At 44.0% G+C, this 14687-nt stretch overlaps 1 protein-coding gene across 7 annotated transcripts in view; it reads right to left on the bottom strand.

The window, feature by feature from the left end:
• VSTM4 (V-set and transmembrane domain containing 4) overlaps positions 1-13812 on the bottom strand; it is a 42447-nt gene extending 28635 nt beyond the window's left edge. For all 7 annotated transcript variants that reach the window (XR_007507251.1, XM_049810152.1, XM_049810156.1 and 4 more), the window contains exons 1-2: positions 13671-13812; positions 7699-8097 (exon numbers count right to left, since the gene is read on the bottom strand). Coding sequence is in view for 6 of the 7 variants with exons in the window: in XM_049810152.1 (XP_049666109.1) it covers positions 7699-8097; positions 13671-13725 (454 nt within the window). In the remaining variant the exon portion in view is untranslated. The remainder of the gene's footprint in view (positions 1-7698; positions 8098-13670) is intronic.
• Between the last annotated feature and the right edge of the window lie 875 nt (positions 13813-14687).

Raw genomic sequence — 14687 nt, forward strand, 5'->3', positions numbered from 1 at the left:
CTGAAGTAATCTCTGCCAACACAACAGCATTTCCCCAGCTTCAGGACTGACTCTGTAGGCCCCTGATTTTGCCCAACTTGAGTTCCTTCCAAAGCTCTCATAGAAGTCCTTTGGCAGGTTGAATTGCCCTGCAATTCCTACAACAGCACTCAAATCGCACAGCTCACCCCAAGTGAGAGCACTGCTCATGAGTTCTTTTTCTTCGCATTTCCTTCAAAAGTTGGCTTCCATGCCATACCTTTTAAAGATACATGGATATGATACCTGCCTATCTGCAAAAAAAACATTCATGTGTGCATGGACTTCCTGAAGCGTGTCCAAATGCTTCAGAAATTGCTTATCTAAGCTGAAAAGCAGAATGTCTCTACTTACCCGAGGTGCCCTTAGCTTAGATGTAGGAACAAACTAGGCTGAACATCTTGACTAATGTAAACTGCTCCGTCACTGCTGTATCAATGGCCAGTGACTATTGAGTGCAGAATAGCTTAAATTCTCAGCTGGCATAATTCCCCTGCCTATGGATGGGTGTTTTTTCCTGAGAAGAAAGACTATATGATCACAAGTTGTACCAGCTCACATTTATAGCCTAGAAAAAGGGCTGACTGAATGACTGTGTTCTAACTCAGTTAAGAGGGAAAATAGCAGCAGAGTTTGCACAGAACTGTCTGCCCTGTTTCAAAAGGAGAAGCAGACTATAGAGGCTCTGGGCAAATGGATGAATGTCAGTATCATAACAGCTGTACAGCCTAGCACTAGAATCCGAATGCTCTGACTGCTGGATCACTGTTCAAAAACCTTTCTTCTCTCCTCAGCCAGATTGTTTATGCATGCTGACATTTTTTGATCAGATTAGATTATGTTACTTATGTTAATCCATGATTTTTCTTCTGCTAGCAATCATTGCAATGCAATAGGAGTCTGTCCTCGAGATTGCCAATAAGGTCTGAACCTCCAAGAGAGGGTCAAATGGCAAATCATTAAAGAACAAGTATTTTACTGGAAAGAGAATTCATTAAGGAGTGCCCTGTAGTGATGTGAGGCATGGGACTAGCTCAATGGATATGGAGCTGCTTTCAGGAGTAATGAAATCTTTTATTCAGTTGTGATGGGAAGTTCATCCTGAATGTTTTAACAAATCTGCTCATTTGATACATGAAAGCATCACATGTGTAGATTTTTGGCAAGTATTTTAGAATACCTTCCCTGAGAAAAAAGGCCTTTATTCATTTTAGGGAAAAAAACCTAAATCTTGCATTCCTGTATCTTGCAATATTTTTGCTATTAGAAAATGCCACATGCAACTAATATTTAATAGACCTCAGATTCTGTTCTATGGGAAACTCTGACGCATAAAGTTCCCAACCAGACAGATTGTTGTGATCATCTCTGCTTGGTTTGCGTTATCCGTGCCAGTAGGATTATAGTTGGACTGTCCTCCTACATGTATTCTCTTCTCTTGGACTGTAAACCTTTTGGAAAATGTATTGTTCATCCTAAGAGATGTGCAGTACCTTGCATAGTGGGCTTGAGGGATTACCCAAGTGTAAATGATGGTTTGGAGAAGCTGCGTATTGTTCTGAGAGGACTACTCACTATTTTGAGTTTTCTGATAGGAAGGCAGTGGGAGAACCATCTTTCTGATGTCTTTTTTTCCTCAAATAAACTGTTTTCTGGTGTATTCAGTACTATAATAAAGATCACTAACTTGGTTTTAGACTAACATTGACCACACAAACCCAGGAAAAGTACAGATACCTTTGAGAAAATGGGGGAAGGGAAAAGGTTCACCTTAGCCTAGTTGGAAGATGTTGCAAGGCTGGAGTAGGAGACACTTCTTGGCAACATCAGGACATGGATTTCTCTTGCTTTTACTACCAAGATTTAACAGTAGCCTTTTTATAAATCCTATTTGATGACTTGTATTCACTACATCTAAAGGGGCAAACTGCAACAGTTCAAATTTCAGCTGGGCATTCTGAAAACACTACAAAGTTGCTGTAGTTGACCCATGAGTCCATGAAGACAAGACTGTAAGGACTCCGTCTCCATCAGATGAGGCTCCTTTTCTGAAGAAATGTATTCTGTCCCCAGAGGAGAAGCCAGATATGTAGCTAAACTTTTAACTGCCATCATTAGACATAAGGAACTGTAGCCTGTGACTCAACTGTTTTTTCTACAACTCCAGTATGCCTATCTGTATAAATTTGTGTTGCAAGAAAAATGCATTTGCAACTTCCCAATGGCCTACACAAATTCACACCTGCAATCTCGCTAGCAAATAACAAAATCTGAATATGAGTTAATAGCAGCAGATACTACAGACCCAGCCGTAATCTGATAAAGTCTTTTGCTTTGAATAGTGCTATGCTTGGTTGCTGACAAAGGCTATGTACTGAACTGTCCCAGGTTTTTTCTGCTTCAAGAGCAAGTCAGATTTTGAAGAAGCTGAATGACCCTTTCCCATTCCCTGTGGAAATTTGTGTCTTACACAGTGACCTCCTCTTTCTTTGTGAACAAAAAAGGGACCTAAATGCTATTTCTGCATCCACTTGATATGCAAGGTTGTAAGAAATTTGCCTGCCACTTTAGCATAAAGATACTATTTTGAATTTGGGCATAACTGCAGACACATTAACTGGAACATGTTAGACAAGACAGCAACTGTGATGTGTTTGAACACTGTTACCTTATTTGATAAAGCACAAGCGGTATAATTTAAGTACCCAAATGCTTCAGGCAATTTGTATTGCTCGTTTTGTTACATCCTGGATCTAACCATAACATAAGTAAATCCCTTTGCAGTAAAAAGTGTAACCTATCATAATATAAAATACAAAATGTGTTTGGAAGAAAATTTCCTTGAAAAGCCCAAGTGTTACCATTGGGGAAACTGGAGGCTTTATCACCACTCTGAAAAGAGTTGCCTTCCCTCCTATGTGTAGCAAGTCCTCTACACTCACAGTGCATTAACCCGATGCTAGCTAAGGTGGTCCTTCGTTTCCAGTAAAAAAGCTTTTAACAGTAAAACGGTTGCTATGGCATTTAAGGATACATCCTTTTTCAGACGTCTTTTAGGATCTTTAATCTGGATTTAGAATTAGAATCAATACTCTTTTGGGGGGCCCAGGGTGGTGGTGGTGTCTGCCTCAGATCCCCACAGTGTATATTGTCAGTGCGTTTAGTCTGCAGGTGGGCCTGCCTTTGTCCCTTGTCTCAGGTTTCCTGCTCCACTTTGGGTTACGTTTGAAGCAGAGAGAAGCAATACAGCTGACCAGACAGTGTGGAAAGATGAAGTCATAAGTGTCAACCCCCCGCCCTGCCCCGATGATGTTTTCATAGATCATACTAAAAATCAGGTGAAAAAGTAGTATTTAAGGACTGGACAGAAAAGGTACAGTTTCCCTTCTTGCAACAACTAAATTGGTCTGAATCCGACACTTTAGCTAGGAAGAGCACTAAGAGGTTTCTGTGTTATAGTTAGCAATAGCCTGAGCAGCTATGAAAGATGCAGAGTAGCTTTTTGTGAGCAGGGGTATGACAGGTGGTCTGACAATATTTTATATTGCTTTTTCTTCTGCTGCCATTTACCTGGAACATGTCATTCCCTTTCCAAGCACTCCTGACAAATCCCTAGGTTTCACTAGAGGCGTTTAAGAAATTCCATCATTCAGTGAATGAGAAAACACTCTTTAAACAGCTGACCTGCCCTATTAAATGATATTATTGCAGGAAAATCCTAAAAACTATTCTCCATCTGATTTTCTCTCTTTTTTTTTCTTTCCCTCCCCCCCCCCCCCCCCCCCCCCCCAAGCCTGCTACTTGTTCTGCACTGCTTGGGTACATGTGTTGGTCTATTTTGCAAGTCCTTCATGCAAGAAACACATTAGTTGTTATCCATTCTATCTTTCAGTGTACTACACTTGGAGACAGCTACCAGATCTGGTGCAGAGGACCTGGGGGGAAGGGTCAGTATAGTGTAAACCCCCAGCTGAAACAGCATTCTCCTCCTTCACTGCTTCTCTCTGTCTCTTGACACCAGACCTGGCCCTCCCTAGCTCCCTTCCCTCAAGTTACCCTCAGAAACTCTTCTCCGAAGCACTGGAAAAAAAAGAGTAGTCTATCCTCTAGGAGACTCTGGGATTGTATGATGGCCTCCTAGCCTTGCTTGTAGGCCTGCAAGCTTCAGCCCTGACCATCCATTTGAGGTGATGTTGGAAGTAACAACACCTGGTAGTTACTCTCAGCCTCTCCTCCTCTTTTCCATTTTGAATGTTTGAACCACTTGTTCTCTATAGGCTGAGACGAGAGCCTTGGCTTCCCTCCCCCACACAAGCCACCAGCTTTGCCCCTTCCCAAATGTGGGAGGCTGAGGCAGCTGGGATGATCAGTCCTGCTTGCCAGTTCCTTCTTGACAGTGGCTTAATCTCTGCTTTCAGCCAAACCTTAGAGGGGTGAAGGAGGAAGAGAGAGGGAGAGGAGGAGGAAAGCCAGTTCCTAGCCAAGCACAGGAATAGCAGGGAAGAAAGACTGCTGAGCATGAAGCAAGCTAATGCCTGAAGTCTGTAGGGCTAAATCATGCATGCAATAAAGTTTCATTTCATAACCCTGTGTGGTTACAAGACTAACCACTGTGTCTTGGCTCCAGCCACTCAACATGGGGTCAGTGCTTGTAAAACTTAATGCCCTCCAGAGGTTAAGATGGCTGAGTTCAGGACATGTTTGGGTCTAGTGTTTTCACTCCTCCCTGTTTAAAAACAAAAGAGTGAAAACAGCAACAAAAATCAAACAAGAAACTGTACTTTGAGCTGTGAAGATAATGAATTCTCTGTTCCATCCCAAATGGCTCCCCTCTCCACAACAACCTTAGTACTGGACTTCTTCTCCTGTGGTCTGACCAGGAGCCCCAATTACTGACTGCGATGTGGAATGTCACTGGGCACATGGCAGCTCAAAACCAGTATTCACCTTTTTTGTTCTTACAGCTCTCCTTCAGTGAGGAAGTTCGTACAGATCTCTCCCTTCCCCCCAGTCAATTTCACATTACTTGTACAACCTTAATATCTTCAAGACTATTATCTCATTAAAATCGGCCCATAGATTCAAAAGAGTGCAGACTAGTTAATAGTGTGATCATGTAGGCTTTGGTTTCTTTAGGATACCAGGTTATGGATTACAGATGGCATTTGGCTGCAGGATTACAGTTCTGACCCATGATACTGATTGCTCTGGTGATTTTTATTTAGGAGTCTAATGAACTTTGATGAAGTTTTCCTTTAAGTCCAGGTTCTGTGGTCTTCTGTGCAAAAGAAGTGTGGCTGATGTACAAAGCTGGGGTCTGCATGTTGGAGGGGGTGGGCATTTCCCTGGTGGAGACAGGTAAGGGTTTGGGGTTTCCATTTGGACTTGGGTCCTGCTCTGTCATTATTTATACTTCTGACTGCAACCAAAAAGCAGAGGAAATCCCCTATGAATGTCTTAGAGGCTTTCCAGACTAGTTTTGCATGCCCAATAAGACCAAATAGCATAGACTAGGATTTTCTTGCTGTTGTTTAAAATTGATCCATGGTCTTTGCTACTAATCCAAACAGAACTTCAGCTTTGGATTGTTAGTGTCTTTCATCATTGCTAGTAATAATCAGTTAATTACATTACGTTAATGCCATCATTTCTCAAGGCAGATCTAAACATTGCTGGTCAATGTGAAGCTGCTCTTTAACTCTTGTTATACTGTATTTTTCAGATCTTTGTTCTCAAACTTCTGATAGATTGAAGTGAAAGCTTGTGATACCTGAGAGCTATCCTCACAGGAGATCATACACTCAAAAAGATTACTTTTTACTGTCACATTCTCTCCCTGGTGTGTTTATAGTCCAAAAGTAATACAGAAACCTGAATGACACCAGTTAAGCTGGTGTTGAGGGAATGTGCTTTGGATTAAGACTACATAAGCATATTAAAATCCATCTTGAAAAGGTCTGTAGTCTGTGGAGTTCCCTCAGAACAAAATTGGTTTCAGAGGAGAGCTAGGGTCATTTTCACCAAAATATAAGGTAGATAAATGGGATTAGGGTTTCCCAGCTACAGGAATAACCTTTGGGGTCTAAACACAATGATAAATTTAGCATGAACAGGAATGGCAGAAAGTTGATGAAGCAGTTTCCTCCCACAAGTTTTTCTGTGATTGCTGGATGAGCAGCTTGAATTTTCAGACCCATAGACAAGCAGTCACCCTTTATTTTTGGCATTATCTTTAGAGTTGGCCCTGTGGGAAATCAACTTTTCTGTTTATAAAGCCACAAGCGGGGGGCTAGTTTGCCAGCTAGTGCTAACAGCACAACTGCTGAGCTCAATGACCTCTTCAAAGGAGTCTGTTCTCTAAATTCAGCTTCACCCATCTCTGAAAGTGTGGGTGTCGTGGTGTTGGATTTGAGCTGACTCATCCCAAAGAGAAGGCTTGGTTTCAACTTGGTTCAAAATCCTCACTCATTGCTGATCATTTTTTTATCTGAAGTTCAATACCAGCAGGCTGGTCACTGCTTTTCTAGCTCTGCTTTCTGGCTACAAGTGGTATAAACAAAAGCACTGAAGTGATACTAGAAATGCTAATTACCAACTGCTGCAAATCTAGAACTAAAAGCAATGAAAACACCAAGACAGAGGCAAAACGTAGATCTAAAATATAATGCTCCTATTTCAGGTTCACCCACTGCACATTCTTCAGAAAATAAGTTAATTTCTCTCTGATTCTGTCTCTTTGTATTTAAATAATAATGGCATTTGTTTATTCACACTAGCAAAGTTGTAGAGACCTTGTATTAGGTCTGGCTGAGATGGAGTTAATCTTCCCCATAGCTGCCCCCCATAGTGCTGTGCTTCGTATTGGTAGCTAGAAAAGTGTTGATAACACACCAGTGTTCTGGCTACTGGTGAGCAGTGCTTGCACAGCACCAAGGCTGTCTCTCCAACACTGCCCCCTCACCAGTAGGCTGGGGGTGGGCAAGACCATGGGAGGGGGCATAGCCAGGACAGCTGATCCAAACTGACCAAAGGGATATTCCATACTATAGGATGTCTGCTCAGCAACAAAAGCTAAGAAAAAGAAAGAAGGAGGGATGTCATTTGTTATTATGACATTTGTCTTCCGGAGCAACTGCTACGCATACTGAAGCCCTACTTCCTGGGAAGTGGCTGCACATCGCCTGCTGATGGGAAGTAGAGAATAAATCTTTTGTTTTCCTTTGCTTCCATGCACGGCCTTTGCTTTTGCTTTATTAAGCTGGATTTATCTTGACCCACGAGGTTTTTTTCCATCTTATTTTCTCCTCACCCTGTCCTGCTGAGGAGGGGAGTGATAGAGCGGCTTGTTGGGAACCTGGTGTCCAGCCAAGGTTGACCCACCACAGACCTGTAGCTAAATGTAAAGGAGTTTTAATTACTGCTATTCTGGTAAAAGGCAAAGGAAATAGACTGCCTTCTACAATCTACCAATCTTCTCACTTTTTTACATTTCATTGTGGGCTGAATAATGTTTAAATCACAATGTGTAAGTAAAGAAGTTGAGTATTCAGTTTTCTTCTCATATCCACAGATAACACTTAAAAATAACTTAACTTCAAATGTCTTATGGGTGAACTTGCAAGAAAAGAAAAGAAAGGATCATGGGACAAGGAAAAAGGATAGAAATCAGTAGCCTCTCACCTCTTATTTCAGTAGCTGCTGTGCCATTTGACCATGCTGTCCACTTATTCCTGTGCTTGCCAATTTCCTGGACTTTGCATATATAATATCCTTGATCTGTTTGCTGGAGGCTTAGAATAAGAAATTTGTACATAGTTCCATGTTTCTCTTTAAGAAGATGAAGTCTTTGCTTGTGAAAATGATGAGTATAATTTCCATAATACTGGACAGACCCAAATTTTGTCATTTTGATCATTAGATACTCCTGGTTAGGTGATGCAGCAAAGACCCACCGCACAGCCAGCAAATTGTCTGTCTTTCTCTTTTGAGAAATGTGGCAGTAAAGGGTAGCATTATCACCCTCGGAGTATTGCACTGTTGGTCCCGGAGAGACTGTCACATTTAAAGCCTCACAAACATCTGCAAAGGAAAGAAAAGATGGTGAGAATCCTCCAAACTGACACAACAGCATTGTAATCTGTCCCAGCGCGCAAGTCCAGAGCAGGTAAACTGATGGCATCCATTCAGTGTGCCGCAATTTAATGAGCTTTTAGAACCTGACATCTTCTGTCTTTCTGTGAATGTTAAAGATGGTATGAGGCCCTCCTTCAGCAAGCCTGCTCTAGTATTCTTGCTATTGTTAATAAGACAGGGTTGAAGTGGACACCTTGCTGCTGTCATAGTCCCAACATCACATAATCTTTTGTCAGTCTGAACAAGTGTTAATCTAAAACTAGCTTGGAGCAAGAGCCAAGAATGTCTTTTGGAAAGCTGTTCCACAGGATGCTCTTCCAATGACTTGCATCCTTCTTAACATTTCCAGGCTAAATTGTTTCAATCGTCAGTTTATGCCCATTTGTTCCTGTGCCAACTTTAAGTTTAAATAGTGTTTTCTTCTCTAGTTCTTCCTTCCTGACTCCATATACAAAACAATTATCTGGTCTCTCAGTCTTTGCTTTGTTGAGCTAAAGAAACCAAGCTCTGTTAGTCTCCTCTACTAAAGTAGTGTCTTCATTTCCCTATTCACCTTAGTAGCCCTTCTTTGCATTGGTTCAGGTTTAAATTTTGCTTTGATTGTAATTATTTTGATTTTTTTTTTTTTTTTAATGTGGTTGACTGGAATTATAGACTGTGTCTGGAAAGAAGCTCTCCAATGTTCTGTGAAATAGTCATGGTGCTTCCCAGATTTCACTGGGATATACCTTGCCTGGGATATACTATGCCCAGAATTATGTTGTCCCTTTTCATTGTATTTTCACATGTGATTATATGTCAGTTTATAATTACATAATATACTTGGGTGTTTTCTCTTCTTTGTCATTTGTGGTTCAATTCCTAGGGTATCAAAGAAATTATTACTAATCCCCAAGTACGTGACTTTTCTTTACTAAGTTCTGCTCCACTTTTGTTACTTGGTCCTCGTTTTTTCCTACATGCTATCCCAATCTTGTGCTAACTTGATAAGGTCACATAATTTCAATGTGCATGCTTCTGTCTACTTCTTTTAGACATCATTTGTGCAAACCTGACATGATACTGTTCCCTAGACAATCGCTGAAAGACTAGTAACCTTCCTATATGCCCCTAACCAGCTCCTCACTTTGCAGTTCCCCATGTCCTCTGTTTTAAGTAATATTCTCCTTGTCATAATCAAATGGTCATCTCAAGCCTGGGTTAAATCTCTCAGATTAGTCCTTCTGACTACAAATTCAAATTAATCTGACATTACATGCGTGATGAAATATGACATGAGATTATATTGGAGCAAATGATTATTCCAACATTCCATTAATTTCTGACTCTTCTTTTTCTGTTCTTCATCATGAACTTAGCTTAGACCAGTTGTTTGTCTCTCTGCTTTACTTCTAACAACAGCCAGTATATGTGAAGGTTGAAAGAAGTCCATAGCTGTTCATTAAAGGAAGATTTTTCTTTCCTGACCTAACTGATTTATGCTGGACTGATTTTCTGAGGCATGGGAATCAACACTCATTTTATTTCCTTCCTAATGTACATTAAGAGTGTTCTTATTAGTCATATCAGAGACTGATCTATTTTTGACCAATGGTATATTGTGGCAATGTGTTCCCTAAATGACTTGTAATGTGTAATCTACCAGCCTGATGGCATCCACTAGGGAGAGAACCATATTTCAACAGTAAGCAACACTCCCTGCAATGCACTCTGCAAAGCATGACATGTCCTCTAAAATGTGAATATTAAGCTTCCTGTTACGTGAATATAGTGTACTCAAATACTAATGAGAATTGCAACTCTGAGAGAATGATTTTTTCATTTCTGGACACTTTTCTAGCACATCAGCTAGGAACATTTTAACAAAGGGGATGAGTGTTTTGGCAGAGACTTGTGTCTGACTTCAGCTCCTGAAACACAAACATATATTTATCTTCAAAATAAGCAAGTAAAGTATTTCCATTCTATTTCTGAAGGAGTATTGGAGGCAGAGACACTGCTTTTATGGCCCCAGTGAAGCCATGAAATGGAGTGGTGAATTGTATCACCTTACTTAAAGTAAATCAACTAAATTAAAGAAGTTACATTGCAACTGTTTGAGAAGAACCCTCTGAAAATGAATAGTATAATAATTATTTTCAGTCATTTCAATAGAATGGTCTACTGAATGGTGTATTTTTTTCCAAGTAGACACTTTTTTTCTTTATGAAGGAGAAAATAAGTTGTATAAAGAAAGGGTTGGTTTTTAATTTCTTTAAGAAACTACAGCTAAGCATGGCTTAGATTATTGATATAATTATCTGTGCATGATGTTTGTGTGTGCAATTCATGTAAGTGCCAAAGCAAGAGATTATTTTGGATTGTGGAAAGCACACAAGTAGAACAGGATGTTGAAATTTAAAATCAAGGTCGAATAACTACCAAAAGCTTTCCAGGCATGAAACTTCAGTTATTACTTGCTGGAGTTACCTGACCTTGGTGCTTTACAGGCAGATGTGAAGATGGTTGCCTCTGCCATCAAAATAGGACTAAATTTTGAAGGTTGTGCTACTCAGTAAATAAAGAATAAGTTTAAGACACTCAACACTTTCTGGGGTTCTCAGAATTACTTAGGCTCTAAGTGTTTAATAAATCATTTATAAAAATGTAGTTTGGGTAAATGAAAAACAACCTTTTTCTACTGAAATTATCAACATGTCATGAAAACTGTAAAGAAAAACAATTATGTCATTTTCCTGACATGTGAACTTGCTTGAAAAAGCTGGCTAGGATTAGTTGTGGAATAGAGTCCCAAAATAAAAGGCAAAAGAATCATTGCTTAATTCAAAACTAGGCAGAACATAGTGCCAAAAAGCACCCAAGAGAAAATACAGAGGAACTCAGATATGGTGATGATGGAAGCCTCTGCAAGAAGATAAAGCTGCATTGTATGTGGAGTCTCTGATTCCCTTCTAGCTGTTTACACTCATACAAACATTGGTATTTTATACCTAAGGCTTCTGGTTTTCCTCTGGGCACATGCCTTTTTATAAGGAAATATCAAATTTTGCATCCTTCACGTTGTCTGATCAGTGGGAACCCAACTCCTTACCTTCCTTCTATGGCTCCTATTGGTGCGACTGTACAAGTGCAGCAATGGGGAGAGTTTTGGAAATTTCCTGATGCTTTTACTGTCATCTCATCTTATGTTGAACAGGGTCAGGTGATGCTTTATATAAAACAGAAAAACAGTGTCCATTTGACTGTATCCTCCCACTGCCATTGGAGCAGGATCAGTGGTGGATTTTGGAGGAAACATGTCATTTACTCTTATGTGGAAACGAAAAGCCTCATTCAGGGCTCCCAGACACCAGTGGAAATGTTCCTCCTGTCTTTAGCAGGCACTGGATCAGCCCCAACATGAGGTTTACCCTTGTCATGGGCTCCTTGCCAAGACAGGAGACTCCTCCACAACTTGAGACCAGGCTTGTGTGCCAGCAGAGTACTGAATTTCTGGCCTTCAGATTGCTGCTTCAAGCGAGGAATCACTGTTTTTCTTCTCCTGCCTTCCCAGTATAGCATGATGTAGCTGCTCAGGTGGAGCTCACCACAAGGGTTTTAGTCTTGCTTCTGCTTGGAAAGGGAAACTATTTATAGAAAAGGGGAGGGGAGTGAGTCAAAGACTTGAGGTTTCCTTTGCAATGTGCCTAATCATCAAACACGTCTCTCCTATTTGCAACCAGCTCACCTAGTGGCCCCCATCCTGATGGTCTAGCTGTTGGTTTCTTTGGTACCCTCCACCTGCATGTCTCACTAGCCTGTTGGAAGTCAGGGAAGGTTACTGCTGACTGAACTCTGTTTTGAAAAATCCTATTTTGAAAATAGTCCACTTCTGCTTCCACCAGTTCAATTCCAAGTATTAGCTATGTTTGGACTTTGCTGTCTGCCATATTACATAGCAAAACACTTTCACGGCACTGTCAGAAGTAACAAATTATACTATATATATTAGCAGCCAGAAACCTGTCTATGCCAGGGCTGCCCCCTCTGTCTGTGCTGGAACAGTAGCAAAGGACCCACAGTCACTGCTGGGTCCTTCTGTCTGGTGAGCAGTTTCAGCGTGGCTGTGTTTTTGTGGAGAAACCCCAGCTACTTTGGTGGAGATACTCTCGAGCAGAGCTGTTCCTGTGCGCTACTGCTCATAAGCCAGGTTTAGTGTTATATATAGGCCCCTTCTCCTTCCTCCATGGGCACTGACGGGCAGAATCTACAACCCACCCTTCTGGGCTGAGCTCTTTGCTCAGCCCCTGCTGATAGCTAATGGACTAGAGAAGCATGCCATCAGGGTCGTTACCTTCTGATCTCAGATTTGCATGACCAGAAGCATATGGGATGGCTTTTATCTGTGTTGTAGTTTGTTCTGTGAAACAATGTTGCTGCCAAAGCCTGCTTTATTTTGACTTCTCTACAATTACAAAGTAAGAAGAGCAAATGAGCCAGGAAGAAGCAAAGTTCTTTGTTTAAATGAAAATAATTAGGAGCTGGCTAGCGAGATCACCAAAAGCAACCAGCTGTTTTCAGTTGAACAGATCTGTCTGCAAGTTTCACAAGTCAGAGGCTCCTTCTTGGAGAATGCTTCTGCATTGACTAGAAATGGACTCGAACCAAACCTCTGCTTCCACCACCTCCTGCCCTTTTGAGGTGAAGGTTCAAATTCAACCCCTTTATTAACCTTGAATGAGCAGGGCTTCCCCACCCCTCTAACCCTCGCTGCACCTTGAAGTTCAGATCCGGACTCTGTGTCCATTTTGCAGCTTTAGGACGCAATGCACCTTTGATTTTGGAGGCTTAAAGGTCTTGAATGGAGGAGGTTTTTACAAGTGACCTGCGGGTTCCGTTTCCACTGAGTGCCTACGGGACCTAGGCACCTGTGGAAAAAACAACGCCAAATCTCCCTTTCTTTGCCTCGGCTTTGCCTGCAGTTCCACGGCGCAGCTCGACGTTGTCCCGCCGGGCGCAGAGGGTGGTGGAGGTCCCATTTCCATAAACTTCTGCACGGGAGGGGCTTTCTTTCTTAAAAACGCCGTTGCTGATCAGGTCGCCGGGCAGAAACGCTGCTGCCGGGGGCCCGGAGAGGCGGCGGCGGCGGCGGAGCGGGGTGAGGGACCACCCCGCGGCGGTGGGCCCGCCCGGCTGCAGGGGAGCGGGGCGGCGGGGGCTGCCGGCCTTCCCCCGGGCGGCGGCCCCCCTAAACCTCTCGCTGAGCCCCCTCTCCTGGCGCCCGAGGGCCGGGCGCTGCCGCGGCTGGGGGCCGCTGCCCGGCCCCGGCCCCGGTGCCGACGGCGGGGAGGGAGCGGGGGAAGGCGGGGGCGGGGGGGGGGGGGGGGCGGCCCCCGCTTCGCTGCGCGAAGGGGAGGGCGGCAGCCCGCGGCGGAGCCCGGGGTCCCGCGGGCGGCCGAGGGGGGCTGCCCCGTTCCGGCCGGGACGGGGCTGCCGGGGCTGGGCGCCGGCCGCTGCTGCGCTCCCGCGGTGCCGCTTACCTGGGGCCGGGGCCGCGGCCAGCAGGGCGGCCAGCGCCGCGGCCAGGAGGCGCATGGCCCGCGGGGCGCCGGGTCCCGTCCCGTCCCTCTCTGCCGAGCTGCGTCCCTCCTCTCGTCCCCGGCCTCTCGCCTCCTCCCCGCCCCGTCCTCCCTTCTCCCCTTGCCTTTCATCTCCTCCCCTTTCTCCTCCTTTTTTTTCCGCTTTCTTCCTTCCCTCCCCGCTTCTCTGCTCTTCCCACCGTCCTGCCCCCTGCTCAACTCTCCTCCTCTTTTTCTCGCCTTCTTTCCCTTTCTTTTCTCCCCACCGAGCTCGGGCCCGCGGGGTGGCGGTAGGGCTAGATGGGGCGGCTCCATCTGTAGTCTCTGTGATCCCCGCTGTGCACACCCCCCCTGCCCAAAGGACACAGATCTGTGCAGATGGTAAGCGGGAATTCCGCTCCCCTCTCCGAGCACAGAAAGCCTCTTTGCCAGCGGCTGAGACAGCCTGGCAGCTAGGGGTTGTGGGGCAGGGTGGTGGGAGGGGGAAGGCTGTCCTATGCACCCTCTCTGCTTTCCTGGAGGTGTTTGAAGTTGTGCAGGGCCTCATGCCCGTTGCCCTCGTCCCACTCCTTAGCTGGAACTGGACCACCATTTTCAGGCAGTTCTAGTTAACGGCTCTCTCCCCCTCTTGTAGGCTCTGTCGGTGGCAGCCTGGGGACAAGGAGGTCTGGCAGGCAGGAGTGGCCGGCCCTTCAGCAGGCATGGGGATGGTTGCTGGAGGCTGTTTGGACACCTGTGCTAGGACATTACACGCAGCGCTCTGCTGTTGGGAGGATTTTGCTCCCTGCTGTGGCAGCACAACTACTGACCACTGACATTCACCCTCTCTCTAAAAAAGTGCTGAATGAATTGATATAACAGCTTAAGGTGCGTCACCCCAAGGTTACTGTGCTTGTTTTGCCGAGTGGCCCTATACTGTTAGGCCAGAAAGGACAAGGGAAGTTGGCATCTGGCAATCTACTCCTGCCTTTCCCCTTT

The sequence above is a fragment of the Accipiter gentilis genome, chromosome 9 (genome assembly GCF_929443795.1).
Source record: "Accipiter gentilis chromosome 9, bAccGen1.1, whole genome shotgun sequence".
In the NCBI taxonomy this organism is placed as follows: Eukaryota; Metazoa; Chordata; class Aves; order Accipitriformes; family Accipitridae; genus Astur; species Astur gentilis.